This window comes from Octopus bimaculoides, chromosome 3, assembly GCF_046866305.1.
Source record: "Octopus bimaculoides isolate indiv1 chromosome 3, ASM4686630v1, whole genome shotgun sequence".
Classification (NCBI taxonomy): domain Eukaryota; kingdom Metazoa; phylum Mollusca; class Cephalopoda; order Octopoda; family Octopodidae; genus Octopus; species Octopus bimaculoides.
In genome coordinates this window covers 47,383,183-47,394,318 of record NC_142930.1, presented here as the reverse complement: position 1 = coordinate 47,394,318, position 11,136 = coordinate 47,383,183, and the positions used below count along the sequence as shown (strand labels likewise).

General features: G+C 36.8%; 1 protein-coding gene across 2 annotated transcripts in view; it reads right to left on the bottom strand.

Annotated features, from left to right (window-relative positions):
• Positions 1-211: 211 nt before the first annotated feature.
• The window catches only part of LOC106882854 (cAMP-dependent protein kinase catalytic subunit PRKX), a 139,685-nt gene continuing 128,760 nt past the window's right edge, over positions 212-11,136 (bottom strand). For both annotated transcript variants that reach the window (XM_014933657.3, XM_089348936.1), the window contains exons 4-8: positions 10,251-10,370; positions 6,826-6,921; positions 4,844-4,901; positions 1,523-1,600; positions 212-578 (exon numbers count right to left, since the gene is read on the bottom strand). In XM_014933657.3, the coding sequence (XP_014789143.1) occupies positions 453-578; positions 1,523-1,600; positions 4,844-4,901; positions 6,826-6,921; positions 10,251-10,370 (478 nt within the window). In that variant the 3' untranslated portion in view covers positions 212-452. The remainder of the gene's footprint in view (positions 579-1,522; positions 1,601-4,843; positions 4,902-6,825; positions 6,922-10,250; positions 10,371-11,136) is intronic.

The following is an 11,136-nucleotide window of genomic DNA, read 5'->3' as shown; positions in this document are numbered from 1 at the left end:
CTCCACCATATATATATATATATATATATATATATATATATATATATATATATACCTAATATATATTTAAAATACAAAACTTCATTAAAAATAGTGTATTTCAATGAGAATAATCTGAAAAGTTTAAACTGTATCTTAAAAAAGATACAATGTATTTGCAGATATTTAAGAATTTAACTGAATTGTTTATATATGTTACTGCAATGGCATGAAAGGGAGGAAATATCTTTATTTGAAATATCTTCAGTTAGGGTTAAATGCTTTTAATGTAAATCTTTTACCAGCAGTTCCATCTGTTGTAGACATGAGATTGATGGAGTGTAAATAGGGACTGTACAATAATATTCAATGAGAAATGACTACGAATCAATAGAGAAGGAAAAGAAAGTCATTTCTTCACCATTATAATTTAAATATAAATAAAATAACAAACAATGACACAAAGAGATTTCTTAAAAGTCTGTAAACAGTGCAACATCCTCTGGTGTAGCTTCCTCTACAAATTTTGTGTCTTCATCTGGATATTCTTCAAAGTTATTCGTATCACCGGCATGACTAATCTTAGGGACAATGGGAGGCTGAAAAAGAAGAAAACAAAGCATGATATTGAAGGTAAATTCATATTCGTGTTGCAACAGTAACACAAACATAAATTTGTCGAAAGAAAATCTGATGAGTATTACAAATTTGACAATGTCCACTTTTGTCTTTCCTAATACATTTATTATTTTTCCCCCTATGCAAAATCATACCAAACTTATTTAACTACCCTGTCATGATAATAATGATAATAATGATAATATACATACACACACACACATATATATATATATATCTCAAACAGGTCACTTCCTCTCACACATTCTAGTTCGTTGTCATTCAGTGCAATGTGACTTCAAAAAAAAAATTACTTCGCTCTTTCATTTTCTCTTTCACATTAACTCACATTTGTTTGCCTGTCTTCCTGTATCTTTCATGTCACCCCCTCCCCTTCACACATGCACATATACCTACCTATATATATATATATATATATATATGCAAACACATGCGATTTATGCAGTCATTAAGTACTTTAGTTAACAATTCCATACACTACCAGTCAACTAGGGAAGGGGTTTTGTGTTATCTTTGATCCTCCAGAAACAGCAAACATCAAACTACACGTTCAAGTTAAGTGTGTGAAGATATATCTATTTCTTGCATGCATACATACATACACACACATACACATACATACATACATCCATACATACATACATATTAGGATATAATATTTCTCACTTTTCATTATTATATTTTCCTGCAAGCTGAGGTTTAACCCATAGCTGATATAAAATTTTAGTGAACCAAGGTGCATAATTATAAATCATAACAAATAAATAAGCGTATGTCCATGTCTGTGTGTGTGTGTGTGTGTGTGTGTGTGTGTGTGTGTGTGTGTGTGTGTGCACGAGCATGTATTTGCTAATGTTTGTATGTACATTACAAAATATTTAAATAAAAAAAAACATCCTTATACCTTCAGTTTTCTTTCCCTTACATCAGTCCATTTAATACCTTTAAACCACCGGTGGTTTTTCACATCCTCTGCACCAGACTGAAATGAAAGCAATGAAATATCAGTAGAAGGAATTTGTTTTTTACAAAAACATGAAAAATGCAAAATAAAAAAAGAATGATAACAGTGAACTTATTGTTTACAATGCTCAGGTGCACTACTACTCATCAGAAAAATGTAACTAAAAGTACATGAACAGAACACAGAATATGCATGGGAAGTGAACAGTGAACAAGTTATTTAGAAAAAAAAAAGTGGATGGGGCATCAGGTATACTGTTGGCAAATTTAAGGAAGCATGGAAGTTTTGAAGGCTGTAATGACCCAAAAGCTAACGACTGATGCAGGTACTTTATTCCATACTTCAGCAATTCCAAGCATGAAAAAAATGTTTCCAAAGGTCATGGATGCTGTGTTGTTTTTTGATTTTGTAAGCATGTCCACAAGCATTAGACAAGTAGAATTCAAAAGGTACTCAACGTTGAAGTTGGAGAGATGGTAGATAATCTTGTGGATGTCTACCAAGTCAGTTGCCAGATGTGTCCATGCCCAGGGAGGCAAGACATTCAGAGTATGGTAGATGCCTGATGGTCTGAACAGTTTCTAGAAGATTGATACGCTGAGCACGATAGAAGTTTCAGACTGGTGATGCAAACTCTAAGTGTGGATGCACCATAGCCATATATAGCTTTAAATAGACAGCTGGAGAGCAGCTGACAAAGGTTTTACTGATTAATGCTAAAACACCCTCAACGTTCTTGACAATTTTAGAGATGTGGTTTGTCTAACACAAATTACTTAACAATAATACATAGATCACATCACTAGCAGACTTCTCAAGGAGGTGTTGTAGAGGAAGCATGTAAAAGCTGGGTTTTCCTCCCAAAATGCATGGTGGTATACTTGTCCGCAGCCAGCTTGAGTTGCCAATCAGTAATCCATTGCTGCATTGTGTCCAGATCTGATTGCAAGAAAGATCTACAGCATATAGGAACTGTTCTTTTTATCTCAAAGTACAGCTTGATATCATCTGCATATTTCAATACTGTGAATTTCTTCAAATTGGCATCCAAGTCATTATGTTGTTGGCTCTCTGTTGCTTACGACGTCGAGGGTTCCAGTTGATCTGATCAACGGAACAGGCTGCTCGTGAAATTAACGTGCAAGTGGCTGAGCACTCCACAGACACGTGTACCCTTAACGTAGTTCTCGGGGATATTCAGCGTGACACAGTGTGACATGGCTGACCCTTTGAATTACAGGCACAACAGAAACAGGAAGAAAGAGTGAGAGAAAGTTGTGGTGAAAGAGTACAGCAGGGTTCGCCACCATCCCCTGCCCGAGCCTCGTGGAGCTTTAGGTGTTTTCGCTCAATAAACACTCACAACGCCCGGTTTGGGAATTGAAATCGCGATCCTATGACAGCGAGTCCGCTGCCCTAACCACTGGGCCATTGCGCCTCCACCATGTCATTAATATATGCAACAAACAACAGGGGTTCAAGAATGGATCCCTGTAGTAGACCAGATGTTATCTAATAAGAATGCTAACATAATTACAAACTTTAGTAATTTCGAGTACCTGAAAGTACCTTTTTTTTTTTTTATATTTTTCTCCAGACTCATAAAGCCAGTTATCCAGTTTCCATAGCATATAAGTGACCAAGATCAGAACACAGGCTTGTTTCAAGGATCAAGGCCAGCAATACTGAGGAGAAGAAACAAGTCAATTACAATAATCCCAGTACTTGACAAGTAGTTTCTTTTACTGACCCTGAAGGGATAAAAAGCAAAGTTAACCTCTGCAAAATTTGAACTGAGAAAAAGGAATGATAGATCTGTCTTGGGTTTCGACTATTTTGTCAACTGAACAACTGAACTACTCTGCATCATAAATTAACATGTAACTAGCTGAGTATTCCACAGACATATGTGATATTAACATAACTTTCACACCAAATCAGTAAGAGAATAAATGACATGGCTGGAGCTCTGAATTACAGGTACAATCAACCCATTGAGTTTCCACATAGTTTCTGTCTACATAATTTCTCTCAAGTTAACCAAAGACCATGGTAAAAGACACTTGCCCAAGATATCTCACTGTGGGACTGAACACATGAGGTTATGACTACCAAGTTTGCATCTAATAAGCTTACTCTGAATGTACATCTCCTCTTTTTAAGACTGTAGTGTGTAGTCTGAGGAACATGATCAAACTGTCGAATTTCCAGCTGCTTCAGATGCCAAGATGTCAAAAATTGTCAAAGTTAAGTACAAAAAACTATTTTTCTGTTTTCTGAAAAAGCAACGTTTTGGACTTACGACACTTTTGCATAATAGCAACGAATTGCTTTTCTACATAGTACTTTAAATTTTCTGTCTTATGGCTGCATATCATAACCTGAAAATGTTAACTCATAATTAACCTTTAATAAAACAGAATATATATTTTGGTGATTACTTGCTATATGACTCTATTTGCTAGCCATCTCACTCACCCACCACAACTGACTTCTAGAAATCGGTAACAGTAACTCATGAGATGTGGTTTCCTCTTTTTCTTCAGCACCAAAATAAATAAATAAATAAGCACTTGCTTTTACAAATTTCCAAACTCTTAAAAGTTATCTCCCTTGAAACACGAGCGCGCAAGGAATCTCTCGTGCAAGCAAGTACAAGTGTGTCCCCCCCCCCCACACACACACAGATTCTGAATTATTTCTGACAGAAGTTAACAACAGTGACTACAGGACTTCTGTTAAGAGATTTACATAGAAAGTATAAAACTAAATTATATTCTTTAGATTGGTGGTTAACAGTTCTGGGTTCAAAAGCTATCTCAGATGATTTTGTGTTACCATCCTCCTAAAGAATTGACAGAATGTGTAACATTTAAATGCTTACATCAAAATAGGATTTAATATGTTTATCATCATCATCATCATCATTACAATTATCATCATTGTTATTATTAATATGGCCACAAGCTGGCAGCATCATTAGCATACCAAGCAAAATGCTTTGTCCTTACACTCCGTCCTTACACTCCGTCCTTACACTCCGTCCTTACACTCCGTCCTTACACTCCGTCCTTACACTCTGAGTTCAAATTCTGTCGAGGCCAACTTTGCCTTTCATCCTTTCAGGGTTGATAAATTAAGTACCAGTTGCGTACTGAGGTCAATGTAATCGACTGGACCTCTCCCCCAAAATTTTGGGCCTTGTGCCAAGAGTAGAAAAGATTATTTAAATACAAAAATCAATTGAAACTGAAGAATTACCTTCATGTTTCCAAGTCGTCTTGTCCTGTCATGAACTAGGAGCTTTTTTATTAGATCTCTGTAGATAGAACATTTTTCAATCAGTTTATTGATAAAGGAGATTAAGCAAATATTTATTTTACTAACAGAACAATAGGGTAGCAAATAATGCAGGAAAGTGAGAGTAAACATAATAAAGCTTTAACAAAGAACAGGAAAATAGATGCATCGTTAAAATATTTATGATAGTCTTAGTTTTTTTGTATTATTTTGTTTTTCATCCTCTAGCAAAACATCAACCTTACTAGACAAAGATGGCCTAAAAATGTTGCAAGACTATACTTTCTCTTTTAAATAATTATTTTTAAATATCAAACATCCAAAAGATATTTGTGAAGCTATGGGGCTCCCCTATTTCTTTTGACATACAAGGTAGTTGTAACAGTTATTAATGTGGGAGAATGTGGTACAGAAAAGAAACAATACTGGGAGAAAGTAGAACAGAATTGAAAACAGTAGTGAGAGAATGTGCTACTGAAAAGGGGGTAGTTACTGAGAAATGGGGTCTTGAAAAGAAACAGCTATAGGATAATGTTGTACCGAAAGGAAAATGAGGCATTAAAATGAGATAGAAGTAGGATGGTGTAGTAATGGAAAGGGTTAGCTGTGAAAGAATGAAATATAGAAAGAGGACTGTAAAATAACAGCTAGTACTGAAAGGAGTTAGTAATAGAGGATGTGGTACTGTTGTTGTTGTTGGCACTCCGTCGCTTATGACGTCGAGGGTTCCAGTTGATCCGATCAACGGAACAGCCTGCTCGTGAAGTTAGCGTGCAAGTGGCTGAGCACTCCACAGACACGTGTACCCTTAATGTAGTTCTCGGGGAAATTCAGCGTGACGCAGAGTGTGACAAGGCTGGCCCTTTGAAATACATGTACAACAGGAAGAGGAAGAGAGAGAAAGTTGTGGTGAAAGAGTACAGCAGGGTTCGCCACCATCCCCTGTTGGAGCCTCATGGAACTTTAGGTGTTTTCGCTCAATAAACACTCACAACACCCAGTGTGGGAAACGAAACCACGATCCTACGACTGCGAGTCCACTGCCCTAACCACTGGGCCATTGCGCCTCTACGGATGTGGTACTAAACAGGAAACAAATGACAATATATGGAGTTTTTATGGCTTAGTCAAATGAGGAAGAGCAGCACTTATGTCCTTTTTGCAAGGTCTGTGAGACCAGTGGGAGAAAGTTGAGAAAGACCCAGAGACATGCACTGAATGCTTACACAAGAATGGAATTCCCTAAAGGTACCTAAGAGCCAAATGGTGTTGCTAACTGGGTGACCAGTTAAGTCTATTACTTAAGAGTCTATCATCTACAATTTTCGTTTACTCAGTTTCACTCACAAGGTTTAATTCAAACCAAAGTTAGAGTAGAAGTTACTTGCTCAAGATGTAATGTGTTGGAATATATGTGACTGATTGTGAAGGGAATTTCTTAATTACATAAGCCATGCCTCTGAAAGGAGAGAGAAGTGAAAGCTCAAAGAAATATAACTATAAAATTAAAAAGAAACAGAGTGTATCAATATAGAATAGAGCACAAGAGGGAAAGAATGGCTACTTTATGGGAGATGATTTGAGAGAAAAACCACACATCAGGGTTCCTAAAAATAGCTCAAGAAGTTATCAGAAAGGACTGAGAAAATTATACATAAAATAATGTAAAAAAAAAAGAAGGCAGATGATCTCACACTCTTACAAAAATAGGCCATATATAAAAAAAAACAACATAACCTTGATATAAAAATAATACCCAAAATGATAGAACGTGGTAAATGAAATGGATAAGAATAGAGAGCAATGAAGTACTCTGAATAAATAAAGAAGTGGCATATACAAATTGTAGTGGAGGAATAAATAACTATAAAAATACAAGATATGACTTTATTATGACAATTCTTCCTTTACCCACAAAATCAGTTGGAATTCTTCATACTTACTTTGCAACAGGGTCCATGCTTTTTGGCCATGTTATTTTTCCAATAAGAATTTTTTCATAAATATCAAATGGGTTGTCATCAAAAAATGGAGGACATCTGTAGAAAAAGAAAATATAGGAGGATAGAACCCATGTTTCATATGAGATATTTCTCTTTTCCAAGACTTCAATCAATCCTCCTTTATTTCTTCGAAGGAAGGAACACACACTTCAAGTAGTTACCCATGACCCTCTGACAATCCAGCATAACCAAGGGAGAGAATGGGGGAATTGATCCCTGTACTTGATTGATAAACTATTCATCAAGCTCAAAATGACAAAACTAACTTCATCAAGATTTGAATTAGGATGAGCAGAACCAGAACAATTAATAAAAGATATTCATCCAGGTGCAGGAGTGGCTGTGTGGTAAGTAGGTTGCTTACCAACCACATGGTTCCGGGTTCAGTCCCACTGCGTGGCATCTTGGGCAAGTGTCTTCTACTATAGCCTCGGGCCGACCAAAGCCTTGTGAGTGGATTTGGTAGACGGAAACTGAAAGAAGCCCATCGTATATATGTATATATATATATATATATATATATATATATATATATATATATGTTTGTGTGTCTGTGTTTGTCCCCCCACCATTGCTTGACAACCGATGCTGGTGTGTTTACGTCCCCGTAACTTAGCAGTTTGGCAAAAAGAGACCGATAGAATAAGTACTAGGCTTACAAAGAATAAGTCCTGGGGTCGATTTGATTCGACTAAAGGCGGTGCTCCAGCATGGCCGCAGTCAAATGACTGAAACAAGTAAAAGAGTAAAAAGAGTAATGCTAACAATTTTGTTGACTGACCATCTTAAATTATAATAACGGTTTAAGTTAAACTACAGAAAAGAGATCAAGAGTTGAGAGACAACGCAAGAGAGTAAATGAGGCAAGATCTAAATGTCATCAGTGAGAAAAGGTTGTTGTTTAGCCTTTGGTCATACACATGATCAAAGGTGTTCCAAGCTATGACCATTTTAGTCTTTATTCACACAAGTGTAGACAAGATTACACCATCAAATACGTCTTTCCTCTTTAAAAAAAAAAAAAAAAACAATTTCAATGATTATTTGGTTGCAATTTCTAGCAGATTGAATGACAAAATATAAGCTCACTGAGAAGGACTGGTTGAGTCGTCATCGTTGTTGTCAGCAGCAGCGGCTTCATCATTTAACATCTGCCTTCCATGCTGGCAAGGCTTTTTTTCTGAATAATATCACTAGTGCTTGTGATTAGTTAATTTCAGAGAATCAACACTCGGACAGTTATCAGAACTGGTAATCTGGTGATGATCTATCATTTGCAAGTCAGATTATAAATAAAAGATGAAGTGGACTACGTTGTTCACTATGAGATAAACAGAGACTAACATTTTGAGTAGAGCTTGTGAAGAATCTCTCTCTCTATCTCTCTCGCATGTGATCGTAAATTTATCCTATGACAATTATCAAATCACCAGTATATGACATCAGTTTAAAGTGTGTATATGTGCCTGCATGCATGTATATGTGTGATAGTAGTGGTACTAGATTTAAATACACACACACACACAGATACATATATATATAACATTCAGCCATCCTCATGGGAACAGATTGCTATGGATAGGACAGCCTGGAGGACTGCTATCCAGAATGGAGCCAGCTCCTTTGAGCAGAACAGACAACAGGATGAGGAGGCAAAACGCAGGAGAAGAAAGGAGCGTCTTCAACATCCTCGACCATCCCGTGTGAGTTCTGCCCATGACTCTTTCACCACCGACTAGGACTCCAAAGTCACTTTCAGCACAAGCATCAGCCGAGGAGACTGGATGGAAACTGACGAACCCAATGCTCAGATACAAGCTGGAGCCGACTACTACTGCTATATATATGAGGAGGTACCCAAAAGAAACCAGAATTTTGCAATATCATTTTACAGAACCTCCTGGAAAATAACGATAGCGAGAGACATTCCACAGTTGAATTAGAACAGTCACAAACAGTGAAAGAAGACATGCACCCAACACCAAAGCTGTAGAGGAGTAGGGGCCGAAACTGGACGTGGTTCCTCCTGATGATGTCTTGAGCTAACTGGATCCTATAAAGGAGTTGTTGTGGTAGCAGACCATGAAACATGGTTGAAATTCCCCCACTTTCATCGCCTTCAAAGTATTTTTCATTTGAAGCAATGCATCAGCCCAGATGTGTTTTCCACTGATCAAAGCAGTGTTGGAACTCTTGTGGAGTGATGCCTTTTAACACAGCAATAGTTTTTTTCTTCACCTCTTCCACATCTGCAAATTCCATAGCACCAGCTTTCATCACCTTTGATGACCTTCAGAAAAAGGTCCAGATCAACTTACAACTATTCTTTCAGTTCACAACATGTTTTCACTCGTGACTGCTTTTGATCTTCTGTGAGTAAGCGCAGAACAACTTTTGTTGCAACTCTTTTCATTTGCAATTCCTTGCTCAAAATTCATTGGCAGGAGATCCACAACACACCAGTCATATGAACAAGTTCGTCAATTGATTGGCAATGGTCTTCTAAGATCAGTTCAGTAGTTTTCATGATGTTGACATTCGTTCAGGAGGTTGATAGATGTCCTGAACAAGTGGCCATTCCTAAAGCATGAAAACCACCCATAAATTTGTGTTTTGCTCAAAGCAGTGCCCTTGTAAGTTGACAGAAGCATGACAATTGTTTTGGCTGTTGTTTCCTTTGTTTCAGCCATCACAAAAATCAATGAACAGGGGAGAAGCACTGCAAAGCAGACACACCACATGGCATTAGGACTACACTCAATGACAGTAGTCAGCATAGTGATGTCTGAGGGTTGCATCAAGTGGCTTCTGGTGGTGGAAGCCTGAACTACAATGGGCTTGTCCCATAGAGAACGTTTCTGGTTACTTTTGGAAAATGTTCTCCTATTGCATCACTCATGTGCTCAAGCTCACAGAATTCAAACACAGTATTATCAACTAAGAAAACAGTATTTGCTAGTTCATACACCTAACAAATATTTTACATATTTTTACACCTAACAAAAATAGAATGACTTGTAGCTGCTTACACCTATGAGTCATTCCATCTCATGATATCTTCTTTTTATAACAAGCAGGATTCAGTACAGTAGTTTCATGAACAGCATAAAACACCAGTCAGTTTCACATAACTTCCACTGTTTATGCCTGCCTAAAATTCAATCTGCTCTGTAGTACCTACTTTCAGCTAAGTGAACTAAGCCATTGGGTGTTAAGTAACTTAGTCAAAGACATGTAGTGATACAGTGGCAAGATAAGAATTATCAACCTTTTCCTCGGTTGGTAATGACTAAATTGTCTACAGACCCCAATTCTATAATATACATCATGAGGATTGACACAAATACAGAACCAGATGGACTTACCCAACCAGCATTTCATAGATCAAAATTCCTAGTGACCACCAATCCACTGCTTTGTTGTGTCCTTTGCTCTGGATAATTTCAGGAGCTAAATATTCAGGGGTGCCACACAATGTCCACGTCCTGCAATCATAAATGAAAAATTTAAGGATAAAAAAAAAAAAAATAAAGAATGGAGTGTAAATACACTTTTGTTTCATTTTACTAGCAGCAGCTGCACCACCACCACCACCACCAGCAAAAAAGAATCAAACCTGACGCTGGAAAATTTCCCTAGAGTGTTAAGAGCAGGTAGTCATACTTAAGGTATGGAACCAAAAATAACTATTAATAATTTGAATTTATAACCATAATGAGAAGAAAATTCACTGTTGACAATGGAAACTACTCTTAACAGGAGCATGGAGAACTCCCATAATTTCAGTTGACTAAATATTAGATGGCAATATGCAGGGATAAGGAATAAGTCTGATTTTTGGTAGCTTTGATGACAATACCATATGTGTTTCAATATTATTGGATCTCCTCAGCAAAACACAGTCAACAAAAGATATTTGAGCACCAAATTATTTCAAAAGCATATAGTTTTACAAAGAAGATGAGCTGCTGGTTAAGCAATTTAAAATGATAACATTGGAAAATTTCCCAATTGTTTCTTCTGCCAGAAAACCATATAGTTAAGTAAAGGTTACTAAATGAGGTCAGCAGAAAATATATTTTAATCATTTGAAATCTATTTTTATTGTAAAACATGAAGTAAATTGTAGAAATAAACTGGATAATGGAGATCACTGAAGAGTATTCAAACTTCAGAATAGAGACAGCCAACTAGCAAAAACTAATTAAAACAAGTTGACAACAGGCAAACAAATTATTAAGCAGAATCAGA